This window comes from Pangasianodon hypophthalmus, chromosome 10 (genome assembly GCF_027358585.1).
Source record: "Pangasianodon hypophthalmus isolate fPanHyp1 chromosome 10, fPanHyp1.pri, whole genome shotgun sequence".
Taxonomy (NCBI): Eukaryota; Metazoa; Chordata; class Actinopteri; order Siluriformes; family Pangasiidae; genus Pangasianodon; species Pangasianodon hypophthalmus.
The window spans coordinates 25081627-25102676 of NC_069719.1; the positions used below are offsets into that span (position 1 = coordinate 25081627).

A 21050-nucleotide genomic window follows, 5' to 3' on the forward strand; every position below is an offset into this window, starting at 1 on the left:
GTTTAAGGAGGTACTTGCTTCCTGCTCACACCATTAGATCATCCCTGGGACCTGGAAAGTCACTTCTGATTGTTTTCAAAATCAGATGGGTGGCAAACTAAAGGAAAAAAACAGTGTCCCTGTTATACTAACTGGATTTTGGTGGCACCGTTTGGGTCCCCTTTGAGTGAAAGGTCGCTACAAATCACCACAAAGCTTTATCCTATGATGTAACAGTTCTGTCCTGAAGGGAGTGGTCTCTCCCAGGATGACTCCACCCATATGCACAAACATAAAAGGCTCGCTGAATGTGTTCATGCTGTGACCTTCTCAGTCACCAGATCTCAACCCAATTGAACACCTATAAGAGATTTTTGAGCCATGTGTTCGACAACGTTCTCCATCACCATCATCAAAACACCAAATGAGGGAATCTCTTTTGGAAGAATGCGGTTTATCCCTCTAGTATAGTTCCAGAGACTTGTACAACTGATGCCAAGGTGCATTGAAGCTGTTCTGGAGGATTGTAATGGCCCAACATCACACACTTCATGTCCTTTATTTTGTCATCCTATGAGGTTTAACATATATATTTCTTAACTGCTTAACTCCTTAAACTTGGTCAGATATGAAATTCATGGGACAAACAAAGATTAAGTTCATTAATATGAACATGCTGCACTGCACGCTGTATTTACAGCGTTCATCAATTCGTCTTTATGCTACTAGTTTGTTTATATTTTGATAAATAGAACCAACTAAATTTGTTGGAAAATTTGTCACAGAAAATAAAATTAAAATAATACCTTTCTGAGCAGAATTAAAAAAAAAAACAACCAAAAAACAGTCTAACGTACATCTCACATCTCTAGCTGAGACCAGTTTATGAACTCAAGTGATGTAGCTGAAGTTGAGGAACTATCAGAGTCAGAGTTCACAGTGCTGCAATTTCTACCTCTCATAGAAAAAACACCCTTTCCGGTTTAGGTCACGTCCACATCTTGTTTAAATCCGAATACAGATACGGATATTTGGAGCCCAAAACATACATTATACAGATACAGTTAGTGGCATTGTGTTACACTCCTAGCTTGTAGCACTTCAGTCTCCTTGAATAACTGCGCCTACATTTCCACATTTATTTGTGTAAACGTTTAGTTAGAGAACTCTCAAGATTTGATCTTTATCTTTAACCTTTAATGCATCAAGTGGTCGAGTTTGCATTACTGTGTTATTCTGAACAGAGGTATAGGCTTTGTGTGTGTGTGTGTGTGTGTGTGTGTGTGCGTGTGAGTGTGTGTGCGTATGTGTGATGGAACCCATGTCTGGCCCATCTATCATCAGTCTCCAACAGCTGCGAAGTGTGTAGGCCTCTGGAGACCAGGGGTCTCAGCTCTATACACACACACACACACACACACACACACACATCATACCACTTAGTAATTCATAGCTGCTAATAAACACACACCCAGTTACTTCCTTTGGGATCTCTGGCCTTGGACAGCATATGGCAAAGACAAATACGGGCCTGGCTTTATATCTTACAGATTTTGGACCTCTTAGATTTCATTCTCAATATTTTCAGGTGTCTTTGATGTAATTCTCCCTCCTGACAGCTCTATTATGAACATACTTTTCCCAAATTTCAACATTATAAGATGGTGTTTTGGGGATTATTGAGATCGAAAAGATAACTGCATCAGCAACTGCATTTCTCTCTGTCAGAATGTTAGATGACTTCCGTCTGTGTGTGCGTGTGTGAGTGCATGTGAGTGTGTGTGTGTGAGTGTGTGTGTGAGTGTGTGTGTGAGTGTGTGTGTGAGTGCATGTGAGTGTGTGTGAGAGTGTGTGTGTGTGTGTGTGTGTCTGTGTGCGTGCCATCTGCTGAGTGTGAGGTTGAGAGAACATGTGCTTGGTAAATTCCTCAGTCAGTCTGTAGGTATGTTTCCAACCAAATATTTCTCAAGTTCATCCAAATGCATCCAGATTTCTTAAAAATTTCTGGCAAAATTAAATAGGAATCTTTGTAGTTTTCCGTATACTATGGTTATGTAAATGTTCCAGAAAGGAACAATGAGGTGGAATAAAAATTGAGCCAGCCAGACACACACAGGCAGGAAGAGTGTGGACCACACACTCATTACACAACCATTTATTTAAAAAAAAAAAGTTTTATTACCTTTATTTTACCTTCTCTTTATCCATTAGGGTTTTTTTTTACTTAAACTGGTGGATATTTTTTATTTAATCATCTTGATTTAGGTCTTATGAAAATTCAGCGTTTGTTTGCATCCCCCATATAATGCAAGCGAAATATACTTTTACAATTAATGTATAACAAAAAAAAAAAAAGGAGCAACAAGAAGAAAACTGCAACAAGACCAAATCCAACCTATAAGAAGTAAACAGAACTTTAGTTTGAAATGAACCAAAAGAAAAAAAGTTTTGACATAATCCTCTTAGTCTCCAGGCACAATCTGAAAAAGCCAGTGTGTGACATCTGGCAGAGTTACAACACATATTTCAAGAAGAACAGGCAAAGATTGGCCAAGAAATCTGGCAGAGTTAGAACATAATTGTCAGGAATAATGAAAAAAAAAACTGCTCAGAAAATACACAAAGAGATCGGAGGCAGTTATAAAGGCAAAAGGTGGAGCCATATGTTATTAGAGAATATTTATATCACACTCAAGAAGGACGAGGCAAAATTTTAATATAAAAAATATTTTGACTTTTTTTTTTTTTAACCACTGATATCCTTACATACACTACTCAATGTAATTGTTGCTTGTGGTAATGAAGATCTGTGAAACCTAACACACAAAAATATCTTGAGTTCTCGAATCTGATTGCTCAGAAAGTGTCACGTTTTTCAATCACGTTTTTATTAATGCGCTCGTTCTAATATCATTTCTATAGTAACAACCCTAACCCTAACTCCACATAAACTGAGATTAATAATAAACTGATTGGGAATAAAATGTTTTGTTATTTAACAAAGATAAATGTATAATCGTTGATATAGAGAAGTTTTCTGTAAGGAAATGTTTATTTGACATTTATGGAAGGAGTTTCCAGTGTCAGAGCTTTCTAAAAGTAAGTTTTCTGCCACGGGAAAGTCTTCTTTTGCCATGTACTTCCTCTCATCACGTGGTGCAGATTCTAGCATAAACAGCACTTCTGACTTTTGTTCTGTTGGTAACACTTTACAATAACAGTACATGAATAATCATGCACTAATACTTGAATTAATACGTACTTAAATATGAACTAATGATGAGTTAAGGCATGTAATAATCATGAACTAATGAAGATCTAACCTTAACTACGACGTGAGTCTTATGAATTCCTGCGTGAAGAACGACCACCTTAAGTACATGTTAGTGTAATGTTTGTTAGTTAATGTATTAACTAACATGCTCTGTAAGAAAGAATATGAATTAAAGGTGCATAATTTCAAATTGTTTATATAATTTGCCATATGCAGTTGCGTACACAAACATCATTGGATAGCGCTGGATTACTTTCATAATTTATTTTGATTATTTTGATCATTGACCTCCTTATCGAGCATAGAAGGACGCGCTAACAATAAACACCAATGATTTCATCTCAACCTGTTTTGCGTCATTCTCCATCATTTTCAGACTAAAACACCGGAAAATAATCTTAGAACACTGGGTTTAAATGTTAATAAATAATAGCGTCTGCTGAATGAATAAATGTTACTGAATTAATTTCATCAATAAAGGAGCAGTGCCCCAGGCCCGAGCCACCCAGAGCACGCACTAGTACTATACTGGGATTTGAAGAGAAATGCTAAAAAATTTGACGCTGGTGAAGGAAAGCCTGTTTATAGCTGCTGTAACATAAGCGATAACAGGAACGAACTAGTTGTAAATGTAACTATAAACTGATAAAAAAAAAAAGCATGACATTTCATTCAATAACTGATTATTGTTGGTATATTGCTGTGGTATAAGAGGAATAAAACACTTTTGTCAGGATTTGCTGTTCTTGGAAAATAATCAACTTTTGGGTGGTAACCATAACTGTGCTTCCTGATCATTGATTACTTTCCTACAACAGCACATTCTTTAGTCTGAGGGTAGTAAATCTTTTTTTTTTCATGCAACAGCTGTGTGTGTGTGTGTGTGTGTGTGTGTGTTTGAGTGTGTTTATGTGTGTGTTTGTGTTCCTTGCTGCACATGTTGCTCTGATTGTGGTCTTATGGATATTGATTTCTGGTGTTAGTGTGCTGTCGGATCTGATATGCACAGGAATGCAGTGTTTGGTGAAAATGTTTTTTTTTTTTGTTTAGTTTGTTGATCATTGTACATTATACCACTGTTCTGTTTGCTCTGCTTTTCCTCTTTGCTTATAGGTCTGCTGTTCCTGTTAGCTTGTTGGAGGCTTTGATAAAGACTTATTCTGCTTTTAGAGCTTTTCTGAGATGTTTGCATTCCTGGTTAATCCTTTTTATTTTTTTATAGCACAAATTCAGTCACTCGATCCAAGCCAGTGGAGCCATGAATTATTTCTATGTTTGCAAGATTACAGAGGAACTACAGAGTTCCCAACTGTGTTATTTTTTACTTTCAGGATACAAAACAAGGTTTGACGCTTCTCGGGTTTTGCTGTGGAAAAATAGATTAAGGATCTAAATCTACATCCGGATTTCAGTAAAGCAGTGGTGTGATAATGTCTATAGTTAAAAGTGCTACACAAATAAAACTGAATTCAAATAAATGACTTCTCAAATGTCCGATCAGCAGAGCAGCAGGCTGAATCTGTCAAGAAAAGTCTGTGTTTTTTTAAGAGTCATTCTGACAGTGCTGCATCTTTTATGGATTAGTTGCAGAGATTGGAGTTTGGAGCTTGTACCTACAGCATTTATCTTCAAACCAGTATGGCTTTAACTTACACACTGTTTGGTCTACACTTAGCTAGCTAAGCAGCTTAGACAGTAGTTCAGATACAAGTCCATTCACGTGTTTACAGTATATTAATGTGCTTGTTTGGTGGATGTTCCACATAATCTAAACTAATAATAAACAGAGTTGTACTTGTTGCTATTGAACAGAGAGGTTTTCTGTAACTTTAACTTTTCTATTACATTTATGGAAGGAGTCTCAGTGCTTTGTAACACAAAGTAAGCTTTTTGACACTGGAAAATTTTCAGCACATTACAATTTCACAGTAACATGATAAGCTACAGTTTTGTTTTTGAGAAAGAGAATAAAAAGAGGCTGGTGAAGTAACGACTTTTAGAGCTGTTTAGAGCTGCGATAATGTAAGTGATAACAGGAACGTTCTTGTTTCTCAAATGTTCTACATTAAATGGCACTATGAATGCTATAATTGTTACTGGAAAATACTTCAAGATGATAACAGTAACTTCGCTACAGTAACTCATTAGCATACAACATATTCTATCTAATATCTAAACCTTAAACTAGTTAGTATTTGCCTGTATGTACGCCTTCACTCTCCTTTAACTTGCACAATCCAGTATCATAAGGTTAATCATATAATTATATTTTGGTATAGCGCATACCATCACTTGTACTGTATATCTGCCTCAGCATCAACACCAGTGAGGCAAAAAAAAAAAAAAAAAAAAAAAACAGTTAAAATTCTGTCCTACTCTTTTTATTTTGCTGGAAATGCCTAAAATGTGCCTCTCAGTATTACTGTAATTCATTGCAAACTAGCAAAAGTGCCCTTCACACTGATTTTTCATTCAGTGGGTGAAATGTTCAGGAATAAAAAGCTTTAATGGCACCAATAAATAAATCTGCTGCATTTTTGCCTTATCTGCCTAATATTTGTCTGTTGGATTATATTCATAAAAAAAAAAACAGTGCTGCAATCTCTGGTATCTGTGCAATCTCTGTGTAATCATCGCAGTGTAAAAAAAAAGGTCTAGACTTACTCGAAGTACTAAAACAATTCACTTACAACAAAACAAGTCATATGCAGAGAGAGACACGTCTGAGACAGGACAGAGACATCCATATGGACAGAGTACAGGCTGAGATGAAACATTCCAACTATTACAACAGATCATCTGGAGATCACGGATTGAAATACCGGCAATGCCACAGCCGTGCTCTCTGGTGGTGGTGGTGGCGGCGGCGGCATAGTCTCTGCCCTATCAATCACAGCAACCCTAGCTAATCATGTATGTAGAAGAGGGTGGATAGCGCTTTCCTCTGAGTGTGTTACACAGCATGAGCAGCAGTTTCATGTGGTTGGCTGTTTGTGTGTCACAGAGGAAAGGGATAGCCTTCACCCTCCCTGGTTGGTAGCTGTCATACGATAGCTGGCTAGTGGGTGGGAATTGGCGAAGACTAAATTAGGGAGGAAAAAAACAAGAAATATCCAATTAACTCCTCTTCTCATCTACGCGTGATGTTGTGTTCAACTTAACTCAGAAGTCAGAGGAAGTCGAGCTACACTGTAGGGTGGAAAAACATGGACTCCTCCATGTTTGTCTTTTACAACAATCTAGCAAATAACTGTATATTCACTTCCTCTAAAGAGCAAAATGTATAGTCAGTGTTATATGTTTAACAAGCGAATATGTCTTACGAGTAAGCAAATACAAATACATTTTGTTTGAGCAGATAATGTGTCCTAAATGTCCTAATTACAAATACAGATATAAATAGCAGGTAGGGGATTTGTTTTTTGGTTTTTTTGTTTGTTTTTTGCATTGAAGGACAAAACAAGTAGGTTTTTACTTTTATGTAGAGCTGTAAAGAGCAATGCACAGAAGCTTGTGAGAGGGGTTGCCAGGTTTCAGAAAAATTTCAACTGTAACTACAATTCAAAAACACACTAAAGATTTGAAACTAGCCTTTAGGCCTAGGGAAAGGTAGACATTTTTCTTGGTCTTTTCATTGGAAACAGGTTAACTGTGGTGCACATTTCTGATTTGCAGTATCTGCAATTCAAAGAACCTGGCAATCCTGCTCGTGGAACCAAGTTCATTAACATGGATATGTCAGTGTCAGATTTTCGTCAGTAGTTTGCTCCAGTATGCTCACCTAAACACTGCCTTAGCTCATGCAGATTATACACAATGTATGATGGAATGTAGCAAACTCAAAACTCAGATATTATTAGAAGGTTATTTCTATCAGCTGTAAATAACAGTTTCTTGATTTGAGAAAGACTTTGTTGTTCTGAAACATAGTTAGCTTGCTTACTCAGTCACATTAGGTTTAGCTATTAGAAAGCTTGCCAGAAAGTTCCACTGGCCGTGTGGTTGAAGAGTTGAGTAAAGTTATGTTCTGTAAATTGCTATTTGTTGTTATAATTCATGAATGAAAAGGCACTTCCTTTTTTTTTCCGTTTTCCAGTGTTTATAAGAAAAAACATTACAAAATTTTTTTAAATATTTCCACCGTAGACCACGCCCACTTCCAGTTTAAATCCAAATCCAAAAACAGATCTGAATATTTTGAGCACTAAACAGATACAGATAATGGCATTGTGTTACACTCCTAACACATACAGTGTAACTAATTTAGAAGTAAACGCCACATGCTACACTCAGAGTTGAGGAGATCTTCCCAACTTTTCGACTAGGAATTCTGAGATGATGGAATGCTTTCTTTGATTTTTTCCTAGTTTCAGGTTGGAAATTCTGAGATGCAAGTTACAAGCAGTAATAGCGTCTGAGAGAGAGAGAGAGAGAGAGAGAGAGAGAGAGAGAGAGAGAGAGAGAGAGAGAGAGAGCTCTTCAGGTCTAATTGTGCTTGGGAATGGGCCGATGGTCCCTGTTCAAGTCAATGCACTTATTTTTATCCCTCTTTTGAGTGTGTGTGTATGTGTGTTTGTTTGTATGTTGTACTTTATTGATCCTTTTCACAGCTGAAATTTGCCGTTTTGGGAACAGCTTCGCAAAGCCACAATGACTGGTGTGTGTGTGTGTGTGTGTGTGTGTGTGTGTGTGTGTGTGTGTGCGCGCGCATGTTTATAGAGCTCAGATTGGCACTGTCAGAATTAATCTCTCTCACTGTCTCTCCCTACACTACATTGCTCATCCAAACCCCCACACACTCACGTCAACTGTTTTATTTATATGAGTGTTGCACCTCACAGAAGGTAATGTGTGTGTGTGTGTGTGTGCGTGCGTGTGTGTGTGTGTCTATTTTGCAGCAAACAGCGGAGATGGCATTGATTATAGCCAGCAGAAGCGGGAGAACATCGGCGATCTTATTCAAGAGACGCTGGAGGTGTTTGAGCGCTACGGAGGAGAGGATGCCTTCATCAACATCAAATACATGGTGCCCACTTATGAGTCCTGTCTATTCAACTAACACACACACACACACACACACACACACACACACACACACACACACTACTGCTACACCTGAGCCTTATACTCCACCTGTATGACATTATTAATCTGGTCACCTGATTCATACTATTATTCTACTGAGTATCCTTTGTCTTAATGAAACATTAAAGCCTTTGCTCTGATGCCACTGTGTGTCCTCGCTTTAAAAGTAAAATCATAAAGTTCAGAACCTCAAATTGTAACAGCACAAATACTGAATATACTCTGAACTGGAATATTCACAATAAAGCTGCAAATGCACCAAAGAAACAGTGCATGATTATTATGTGCAAATATCCGTATCCGTATCTGTATCTGTATTTTGAACCTGAAGTGGGCGTGGCCTACACCGGATGTTTTTCTTTTTTTTTCTTATTTTCTTTTTTTTTAATGTGAATCCTATGACTATGCCTCCCAGAAACACTTAAAAACACTGCAACAATGCCCAGAGCTGTCATTTTTTCATTCACAAAATAAAACAACAAACAGAAATTTGCAGAAATTTGAAGAACATTCCTTTAATGCAACGAATGAACTGGTTAATATTATTTAAATTCTAATTATTTAAATCATTTTGGACACTCCAGAAGAAGTATGTTGTCTTGTGCATAGTGTGTTGTCTTGTTTAGCTCTATAAATAAAAGCATAGTTCTTTTGTGAATTTTACAGTGGTTTGTATAGAGATATGGTTTTGTTTTGGAGCTTAGTAAGAAACAGAGAAAAAGAGGGGAAAGAAGAATAGTGTGCCTTCTATTCGTATCTGTATTTGTATATGTTTTGAACATGTTATCTGTTCGTTCTGAATAATATATTCATATTCAGTTACATCTCAGTTCTGGACACTTTGTTTTCTGTTTCGGCTTGATGATACTGTCTGACCTCTGAGTGGATCATAAATATATATTAAGTGTACTCTTATGTCATAAGGATATATTTAATTATACTATAATTATATTATATTCTCTTAAATTCCACGTAATTAGCTAATACTATTTATGCCTTGTCTCAGTACAGTTATAGAGTTATTGGATGTGTGTGTGTGTGTGTTACTAATAGTGCACTTAGAGTGTGTTGTAATGTTGTGTTTGGTGGTTAGAAAAGTACGCGAGTTAATCACATGATTTATCACAGCAGGTGACTCATTTCCTGCAGTTAATGATGATTAATAACACTTAGGAATTCTGCCCAATTTAGCCCTAATTAAGCATGTTTTAATTAAACTAACTGTGTATTTGGCATGTTTCATTAGAAGTAAAAATCATTTCAAAGCTTATTAAAGCTTAGTATTAAATCTCCAGTGTTATTGTACAACACAATCTGCTTTCTCTTTCCACAAACACAAAGGACTTCTCATTTTGGGGCTCTATTTTCGTTGCTATATTCAAATTAGTAACCAAACTCACATAGATGGTGGTTTTTACGTGGCACCGACAGGATTGGCCAACCTTTTTGCAGGATTGGCCCTTTTGCCAAAGTGACAGGGATTGATCACACTTTTTTGTGGGAGTAGCTGTGATTGGATGGTAGTGGGGAAGAAAAATTGAGAGCAGACAGGATTGGACAAACTTTTGGCAGTAATAGGTGGAATTGGGTCAACCTTTTTGCAGGAGAGGGTGGGATTGACCAAAGGTTTTTGTGGGAACGGGTGGGATTGGAAACGCTTTTTATAGTAGCAGAGGGGACTGGTCGAACTTTTTGCGGGCTTGGACAGGATTGGAAACTCTTTTTGTTGTAGCAGAGGGACTTGACTAAAGTTTTTGCAAGAGTCTATGGAATTGGTCAAACTTTTTGTGAGAACAGATGGGACTGGTCAAATATTTGTGGGAGTGGACAGGATTGGTCAACCATTTTGCAGGAGTTGGTGGGATTGGCCAAATTTTTTTGTGGGGGTGGGCCAGATTGGCCAAACATTTTTTGCAGGAGTTGGCAGCGTTGGTCAATTTTTTTACAAGAGCAGATGGAATTGGTCAACAGTGTCTGCAGCAGTGAGATTAAAGAACATTCGCATGCACACCTTTCCTTTCAATAACCTGCAGGTATTTACCAACTAATTCTAAACAATATGTCAATAGGATAGGGTGAACTTTTGTAGATAATCTATACACACTCTATTGACTCATTAACACATCCCTGGTCCTATCGAGTGGAATATACAAATAAAGTGTTAACAAAATTCACTTAAAAGTTTACTCACAACTATATACACATGTATAGAGGATAAAATACAAATCATGGCACAGTACAGAGGTTCTGTACACAAGACTATAGAAAGTGTTGGATAAAAGCAATGTTTAGAAAAGCTGTTCCAGTACAATGAAGAAGACTGAACAAGTAATATGGGTATGGATAACATCTGGAATAACTAAAACTTACATCTTACATTAGATGGTGTTAATTTATTTCTCCCATACTGTGACCTTGTTAGACGTTGTAAATATGCCTCACTGCCTTAGTGTAACGTTGGGTTGTTATTGGAAAATTGCCAGTAATTTCCAGAAGCTGATATTCATCTAAGCTTGGCCTTGACTTTATTGCTACATATAGCCTGGAAGCAACACTGGAATGTATTTCTAAAACAGTCTGACTATCAGTCTTATTAAATCACATGTTATTCTAAATGTTGTCTTCGTCCTTGGAGTATGCAACTGAGTGTCACTGGGCAAACCAGGGACCAAGGCAATAAAAGGGCTCAAATATTAACGTCAGAACAGAAATCGGACCTAAAAGTAGGTGGGTGTTCCTTCTGCTGTAAAATTTGTATAAACCCCAAACAAAATCATTGGACGTTTCACACAGTAACAGTTGGTTTTTTGTTTGTTTGTTTGTTTTTATATACAACCCACGCCCAGAGAGCTGCTCATTTAGCTTGTCACTGATCTAACAAACCTGATTGGGGTCATCAGGTAGTTATTATGATCAGTTCGGAGCACAGCAGACAGATGTGTTATTAATAGGGCAGGTGTGATCACAGTTGCCTTGAAATAAGTTCTCAGAAGGCAGTCACATTATTGAGAGCATGCAAATAGAAGCTTTCAGAAGATTCAGCTGGACCTGTTTAATCGGTGGGGTTCCTCAGATCTCCTTCTCTCTCACGCACACAAATGTGCAGCTGTTTTTTCTGTCGGCGTCATGCCTCTCGACATGCGTGTGTGTGATTAGCATGTGTGGAATCTGACCAGGCGTGAAGTTCACCTGTCTCTACAGAGGAATGAGGTTTGGAACGACTGCTGCCTTCCCGGAAGAATGCCATCACTTCTTCTAATCTCACATGACCCATGATAATCCATCTCTCATAGCTCACTCTGTCTATCTCCCCACTCTTTTTCTTTCCCTCTCTGTTGTTATTATTAGACAGGTTGCCATTGCAGCCATCACAGCTGTCACTTTGGCACCAGACATTTTTTTTTCCACCTCCCCCAGGCTTTGAAGGTGACTTCAAGTGTAAGTCTGATCTTATTTACAAAGCCAGACTCAACAAATCGTGACACTAAAGGTCTAGTTGTAGAATTATTTGATGAGTGTTCAAGAATCTTAGAAATCGCCTGCTTTAGCCAGCATGTGTAAAGTCGGGACGCTTTATTAGGACATGATAAAACACTTGGCATGCTGTTATAAGAAAATAATCAGGGACGGGGTGGTGTGATGCGTCCGCCAGTGTGAAGCGGAGTTACTGTTACCACCTTGACGTTGATTATTGTCCTATAACTGTAATGTCCTTCAATGTTTTATTTCTCTTATATCACAGCAATTTGCCAACATTTTCATTTTCATTTTCATGCCAACATATTCATTTTTGAATATTCAAAACTCTGAGTGGCTTTGCAGTATGCATTTTTCATGTAGGGTAAGTCGATTTAAGAGTGGGTTAGACGAATAAGCGGTTAGTGGTCTTTAATGTTGAATGTTTTCTGAATGTTTGTGACAGGCTCTGGGTTATGTCTGCCCACCACCACGCACCACGCTGTAACTGGAAGTCCAAAAAAAAAAAAAATGCAGTATCACTTTACTGACAAACTGTAAAGCACAAAGTTATCCATCCTGAACACTTTCCTCAGAAAACCTAAAGTTACAGCTTTACCTCTGACTGTTACAAAGCAGTGACACTGGAGACTTCTTCCAAATGTGCTAAATAAATTTCAACATATCAACACCTGTTTATGTGGAGTGTCCGCCACACAAGTCCCTGTTTCTACAGAAATGGTAACGTATTAGAACGAGCGCATTAATATAAACCTGTGATATTCCTTAGAACTGGAAACTACTGTCAGAAATACTGTTACAGCAAATTAATCAAAACCTTCTGACCAATCAGATTCAAGAATTCAACAGCGCTGTGGTATAAAGAAACATAACGATACATGAGAGTCAGTGTTAATCCACAGCCACTTCAGAGCCAGACATGACTCCTCATAACACTCTAACATGTTTCTTATGATGATGCGGAGGAGCACACTAATTATCATCTAGTTATGATTATTATTATATTCTCAAGTGCTGTACTGCGCTGTGCTCAACCCCTCTGGCCATCACCAGGGTTTATCTTGACAAGTCCAAGCCATGAGAAGCTGCACAACTATGTCTGGAAGTGAAGAGCACCAAGCACTGATGGGAAGAATAAAAAAGGTTGTAAATTCCATCTGGTCGTGTTTACGTGGCGATCTGATTCACTAAAAGGCACTTGCAAAGGAGCATACATTTTTTAATATTTTTGCATGCTTCATTCTTTTTCTAGTTTTCATTTTGTTTTATATTTTGTTGCATGTTGTTTTATAAGCCCCTACTTTTAATGTGATTCAGAAATAAGAGACTGGGGACACAATCCATGCAGCTTGCTTATCATTTTTTGCAATTTGGTAACAATGCTTTTGTGAATTTTTATAAACTCTAATAATGTTGAACAAAGTGCTATAATTAATTGCTCAAATAATGCTGTGTGTCACTATTCATCATAATGTCATATGACTCACTGCACTACTCTTCTGACTCACAAAGACGTAGAGAAATTTGGATGATTTAAAATGCCATCACCGTGTGTTTCAACTAAAGGAAGATGATTCAAATACTCATTTTGATACAAGTTATTTGCATCCCGCAAGAAAATGGGCAAACATTATCAAATAAACATTACGCACCACAATTCAAATTTTCTGCTCAAGCAATTTCAGAATCTCTTAAACAACCCCCACCCCAGATGGCACCAAATCAGCTGTCTGTGCTCAGCAGTTTCATATAAAATTATGTGTAGATAAGCTGTAGACTGTAATTATACACTGTGTGTGTTTGTGTGTATATATATGTGTATATATATATATATATACACACACACATACACTATATGGCCAAAAGTTTGTGGACACCTGACCATCACACTGATATGTGCTTTTTGAACATCCCATTCCAGATTTAGTTTTCCCTTGCTGTTATAATAACCTCCACTCTTCTGGGAAGGCTTTCCACTAGATTTTGGAGTGTGGTTGTGGGGATTTGCCCATTCGGCCTCAAGAGCATAAGTCAGATCAGGTATTGATGTTGGGTGAGGAGGCCAGGGGTGCAGTCTGCGTTACTATTCATCCTAATGGTGTTCAGTGGGGTTGAAGTCAGGGCTCAGTGCATCCATGCTGACCCCTGTCCACTGCTGAAATCTCCTACAGTGGGCCGTGAACACCATGGAGCAATGGAAGAAGGTGGCCTGGTCCGATAAACCACATTTTCTTTTACATTATGTGGAATGGCGGGTGCGTGTGCATCGTTTACCTGGGGAAGAGATGGCACCAGGATGCACTGTGGGAAGAAGGCAAGCCGGCGGAGGGAGTGTGATGCTCTGGGCCAAGTTCTGCTGGAAACCTTGGGTCCTGGCTTTCATGTAGATGTTAGGTAGACATGTACCACCTACTTAAATACTGTTGCAGACCAAGTCCACCTCTTCATGGCAACGGTATTCCCTAACGGCAGTGGCCTCTTTCAGCAGGATAATGCACCCTGCCACACTGCAAAAATCTTTCAGGAATGGTCTGAAGAACATGACAAAGAGTTCAAGGCGTTGACTTGGCCTCCAGATTCCCCAGAACTCAATCCGATTGAGCATCTGTGGGATGTGCTGGACAAACAAGTCCAATCCAGCTGGAGGCCCCAGCTCTCAATTTACAGGACAGGGATCTGCTACTAATGTCTTGGTGATATATACCACCGCACACCTTCAGAGGTCTTGTGGAGTATAAGTAAGGAGAAAAGTAATTGGTCATACTTGGTTTAATTACTTATTTTACAAAGTTTGTTTTACATAGTCATAAAGCTGTTTAATGACAAACTAAATTAATACCAAAAGACAATTATATTTTTCTCTTTTTTAAACCACCTTGTTGCTTCCTATCATTGGTCCTTATTGTAGCTGAAGGAGTTTGGGATAGCTGATGTTGATTCCACTTTAATGTGTACTCACTACAGGGTGCAGTAAGGGCGCGTGTGGCGGCATCTGAGCAACAGTTTGAAGCCCAAAATGAGAAATGAGAACACACTATGGCCTCGGGGGCAGACACAAATGAGGACCACAAGTGTGCCATTTGGGACAGGATGACTGTTGAAAACTGGCTAGGAAAAGGCCACATGAGCACAATGCAGCCTTTTATTGGTGCTTTATAAGACATTATTAGAATTCCTAAATGTGCTTAAGACATTGTCGGCGAATTACAACGAATTATTAGCGCTCTTCTGATGAATTATGAATAAGCGCTTCATAGACAGTATTACTAATGGATGGATGAATGGATGGATTAAGCAGATGGGAGCTGATTCCACAGTCACTGGCAGTGTTGTTGCATGGAAATGGAAAGTGCATAGAGTTAGAATCATACAATGCTGGGACATATCACAGAGTTGAGATGTACTAGGAAGAGAAAGAGAAAGAAGGTTTAAACAGAGAAAATGGAGAGGCTGATGCAGAAAAACAGGTGGGAAACACACGAGGGAAGGAGAAGTAAATGTTTGTGTGTGTGTGTGTGTGTGTGTGTGTGTGTGTGTGGTGGTGGTGTGGGGGGGTGTTGGTACCAGGAATAAATTGCCCTTTGGGAGCTATTTGTCTTCTTCGTTGCAGGGCCACAATCGTCCCAACAGCAGCCACTGAGCACATGCAAGCTCTGTTACAATGGAGACTTATTTATCTGTAATAATGTGTTCAGGATGTAGCTGCGACTCTCTCTCTCTCTCTCTCTCACACACACACACACACACACACATATATTTATTCTCAAATCTGCTTCAACACACAGGCAGCCTGTGAGATCTGTAACTCCCCTGATCAGAGTGCACGGGTTCAACTACTGTATCTTGTCCTGTTGTGGATCAGAGGTCAAAGGTCAGAGGTCACTGCCCTTACATTGTGCTCTGAGCGCTGAGTGAAATACTGAACCACAAAAGAACTTCAAGGTCGCTTGAAATGAGAGAGGAAATGAGACTATAGGAGATGAGAGGAGAAGAGAGGAGACGAAAATGAGAGGAGACAAGAATTGAGGATCGTAAAAAACAGAGTAAAGTAGAAGACAACTGGTAAGATCAGATGAGATAAGATCATATTTTTACCTCCCAACCAATCAGATTGCAAGTTGTGGGGCAAGCAAGAAAAACAAACATGGAAGACAAAGTGAAAAATGAGTCTTGTTAGCGAGTGAGTATGAGATTTACCACGTGTTTAATCAAAAATAGTAAATTAACAACTGTCTTTGGGACCAGTATGCGATGTGATGTGAGTCTGTAGAGGGTTTGCTGACTATTTGTTGTATCTACAGTGCACTATCGAAATTAAGGGTCATCTATTTGTCTTCCATAATGTGAAATATTTTCTTGGGAGGCCAGACCTGTTAGTGAACAGTCATCTTCAGTATCTTCTTTATCCTGTTCAGGATTGTGGTGAAACAGGAGTCTATCGCAGGAATATACCCTGGATGGCACCCCAGTCCTTCCTATGGCACCACACACACTGAACAATTTAGCGTAGCCAATCCACTTCCTGGCATTTTTGGTAGGTAGGAGGAAACAGAAGAACCCAGAAACTCATGTGAGTTACCACTGCCCCAATACTTACATGTATATACATAAATATGTAAATTAAAAAGGAGCCACACTCATACTCCTACACACACACCAGTACTCCGTCCTTGGTTCTGCAGTGTTGCTGGCCCCAAGTAATTGCTAGAGTGGGTGGAGACTACAAAATCCATCATATGACTACTGCCACTATCCTGCGGTGCAGATTAGACCTCTGTACTCACACACACAGGGGGAGGCTCCCCGTGTTTTACACTGTCCTCACTCACTGTCTGCCCCGCCCCATGAGCCCTGAGAGTACACGTGTGCTGAAAGAGTGAGAGCGCAGTCATCCATAATGTGCAATCTCTCTCTGTCTCTCTCTCTCTCTCTCTCACTCGATACCCCTCAACACACACACCGAGTCTAACTGCTGACCCAGATTCTGACGCTTAGCCTTTGTGTATTTACACATTCACAATAATACACTCTTACCCTCTGATTCTCTCTCTCTCTCTCTCACACACACACACAATGTTGTTTTTTTTAAAGAAATGTTTACATTTTTAATAAACTACATATTACATCTTTTCTCTCTCTCACACACACACTGATCACTTGATCTAAAACTCAGAAGCTGCAATCTGTGAGGTAGAAATGGTCCCACTGTGCTTCCTGAGATAAGCGCTAAAATCATCTCTAAATGCCACCTTTCGTTTTTTTATCCTTCATGAAATACAGGACTTTTTTTATTATCAACAATATTCACAGAGGTTGTGTAAAAAAAAAAAGCATTCAGAGTGATCTCTCTTGAGCCCTGTGTGTTTCTGCGAGCTGCTGTTTTGCCTGAGGTCCTGAAGGCAAGAGTTCCATGTTCACTTAGTATAATTCACAGACACAGACTCTCTGACAGACTCTTTTTCTGACAGAGTCTGAAAAATCCAAAACAAACAGCAGGAAACCTGAAAACGTGTTTAGAGCTAGGTAAATAAAAGGCCACATTTACAGTATTTGCATACAACAACTCACATTAACTATCTTTTTGAAAATGTGGAAATTTCTAAGCATACTTTATATACCAGCTCAGACACATCAAACACCATCACACCCAGCATTAGGCACAAAAGAAGTCCGATTTTACTGTGACTGGCAGGAGAGAAAGCATGAGAGTATGAACAAACAGGTGTGACAGAGCAAAAGAGTACAAGGAAAAAAGATTCAGGGCTAATGGGGTTTTAGATTTTTTTTTTCTTTCTAAACAGGTGAGGTATTTAATTGTTCCCACCTCTAATTAGAAGGGAAGCTGGTGAATGATAGATGATAGTCAGCCAATTTATCCTTGTTGTAGAGTTTATCCTTGTTGTGCAGTTGTGACTAAGGCCCTGTTCACATCTGGTATATCCATCTCGAGTGATCCGATCAGCTGAGACGCATAGCTGTTCACACCTGCCATTATCAATGCTCTCTTGTGAACACTTGCATTCAAATTTCATACATCATTTCCGCTAGAGGAAGGTTGTCGCATACATTTATTACAGCAGCCTTCTGCTGCATTTGTTTTCAGACAGAAATGTCCCACAAATCCTATTTTATTTACATGTATAGGCTGTTTCAAATGCTTCGCTCGTGTGCTCTGCTAACAAAACCTATAAATGAACAGCAGATGACACAATGAAAGAAGCTATAAAAAGCAGCTGCTTTCGTTTCTGTTGTTTTAGCCTCAAGAGCCCGCAGAATGCTATAATGCTAATGTTATGCTGCTAATACAAGAGGAAGACACAGACCTGACCAAGACCTTGAAGAAGGAGATGTTGGACTACATCAACAAGAAATATAAAGATGAAGCTACTCAGGAGCTGCTAGATGTGGCATCTTGTTTGGACCCCCGGTTCAAGATGAACTTCATCAATGCAGACAACAAGCCCCTAGTCAAGGCCAGAGTGGATGATAGAATGCCAGGAGGAGACATCAAGCTGCAGCACTGAAGTAGAGCCTGAAGTTGCTGACGCATCCTAGGCATAGAAAGCCAAGAAGTCCTTGGGAAGTTTCTTTAAACTGAGTGGAGCTGCAGGAAAGGGTGATTCTTTTCTGACCCTTAAGGATGCTGTGGAAGCAGATTTAAACAACTACCTTCTAACACCTTGCACAGACAAAGAGGAAGGTCCACTTGCGTGGTGGAAAACCCACAAAGTAAGCTTTCCATGACTCACAGAGCTTGCCCTATCCATTCCTGCTAGAAGCTCCCCCTCAAAGAGGCTTTTCAGTGCAAGGGGCAACATCATCACTTGCCAATGTTCTTGTCTCAAGCCTGCAATGGTGGATAGACTGGTATTCTAGGCCAAAAACCTCTAAACTTGAGTGAGCAATGGACACAGAAGTCAAATTTGACCATATTTGACTAAATCGTGCAACTGTTGTGAGAAAGAAATCTTGCGATTTATTTATCTGCTAGGTACTCAGTTTAGAAAGAAGCTAGATTTTAACAATTGAAAGGTTTCAACTCATCTCTATTTGTTTAACCATGATGACCAACACTTTGTTTTACTTTGGCACTGTTGCCAAGAAAAGTTGATTTTAAAAAAGTCTGTGAAACAAAATAGTTCTGTGTAGATATTTATTACAAGTTATTTATTACAAGTTGATTGTTATTTATTACAAGTTCAGTTCAGCTTATTACAAGTTATTTCTATTTATTTTAAGTTGTATTTTTATAAAACACCCGGGGGCTGGTGTATAGCTGCACTTTTATTTTTATTTTTCAAAATTTTTCAAAATTTTTTAAAAAGATGTTTATTACTTTGCTATTTTCAGAAAAGAGATTTGTAATTGTTGAATAAAATGTTAAATGTTAAACCTTGTCACTCATGTTAATTCCCTGATGAAGCTTCCTCAGTGTGGTGCTCTGTTTTAACCTGGAGTAGAGAGATATAGCCTCCTGTAATATACTGGATTCCCTTCTCTTCTTCATTCACAAATGAGGCCCCTTATTTTAGGGTAAGTGACATGCATTATTAATATCATGACATGTTAGATCATTGACTTTAGCCTTGATTGATAGAAGAATATTATATGAATACAGTGGTATCATGGTGAGTCAACCAGTGTATTAAACTACCCAAAAAATTCAAAAAGTAAAAAGTCATTTTCAGCCATTTTTAAAAATTATTTTTTTATTTTCCATGCATATGCAGTTCCCTACAAAATCACCCCAATCATTCTAGAGTGATTGATGCTTTCCAAATAGAGCTATTCAAGTCATCCGATGAAAATTCCTGTATTTTTTCATATCGCAAAATATGTTGCAGGAAAACAAGACATCGCAATGTCAGTTTTTTCCAATATCGTGCAGCCCTAATTGGTACACACTGGGAGTGCAGTGGAGAATTATCATCAGTGGATAGTGGAGAGTTATTATCCATTCAACACGATTTCCAAACATTCTCGCAATGATAGACAATGATGCATAATTTCTGGTTAGGGCAATGATGCAGTCGAATAGGCGGTCCTTTGTTGCTGTCTGGATCGCACTGAGACACATTCGCGTTCACAGTACAAATGTGACGTGGCCATATGTGTCCCAGACCACCTCTGTGGCTTGAGTGATCGGGTCACAATGTGTCTTTGAGAAGCATTTGACCCCGTTCACACCTGTACTTGGTGCTGTCCACTTATGACCAGATCACTTAGGACATATGTTAATGCCAGGTGTGAATGGGGCATAACAGGAGGCTCTGGTAAGTGATTTGAGTGATTTGCACACTCTGCTCTGATCTGTGTTAGATGAAAACACTTTCATCATCAGAGCAAAATTTATACTTTTGTCTCATTAGACATTTGGTTTGGTTTCAATTAAAATTAAATATTGAAGAAAAAAAAAACGGGGAGTGTGTGAGACTAAAAACATAATCATACAGCTCTTTCTTTGGCAGGTCAGTAACATGGTATTGGAAATAGTTTACAAATAAAATATATATATATATATTTAGAAATCATGAAAAACAACAAACACAGAACTGATGCTAAATAAATGATTAAATAATGATAAAAAAAATTACTTGTATACTGTACACAGCATTTATTATCTTTTTCTTATTGCTGTTGTTCTTTAATCCAAGTATCCAGAACATGTCGTATTTCTATAGCAGTACAGCTCTGTGTTCCTAGGTTCTGTTTGTACATCCTGGCTTGTTTGACACCATGCATTTACAAAAAAATTATATTTGCCTGCAAATCAGAGTACACGGCATGACTGGCTCACTTCCTACAGTTGGGTTGATTCTGGGTGTTTCTTGCTGCAGTTGAACTGAACCATTAGAAGTGGTCTCAGACCTGGTATTGGATGTTTTGGTTCACATCTGGTGTTATATGAAGCTTGCATTTGAGCAATCAATGAGGTTCAATGCAGCACCCTGATAACTGGTCTGTAGAAAATACATACTCTAGAGCAAGACCTAAAAAGGTTTACAGAACTGCAGCTAAGTATAAATGCCAGTAAAAAGTTCCTGCAGTGGAAATGTGTTAATACAGCACAAGTCACAAAAAGTGCCAGACGCTCTGAGTCCCTGGTGTAGATTCTGGCTTGTGTTGGAAACATACCCCCCTTTCCCTAATGGCAGAGTCCATTACTGTAGCTCTGCTTGTCCAGACAATACTGTCGCCTAGAAATCAAGTGTACACTCAGACAGCTGTTAGGCAG

The 21050-nt window shown here is 38.7% G+C and overlaps 1 protein-coding gene and 1 long non-coding RNA gene across 4 annotated transcripts in view; one reads left to right on the forward strand and one right to left on the reverse strand.

Moving 5' to 3' along the window:
* The window catches only part of pacrg (PARK2 co-regulated), a 140219-nt gene extending 131741 nt beyond the window's left edge, over positions 1–8478 (forward strand). The window contains exon 5 of the mRNA XM_026926144.3: positions 8152–8478. Coding sequence (XP_026781945.1) covers positions 8152–8312 — 161 coding nt within the window. The 3' untranslated portion in view covers positions 8313–8478. The remainder of the gene's footprint in view (positions 1–8151) is intronic.
* The window catches only part of LOC128319136 (uncharacterized), a 94220-nt gene that overhangs the window by 33349 nt on the left and 39821 nt on the right, over positions 1–21050 (reverse strand). The gene's annotated exons all lie outside the window — the stretch shown is intronic.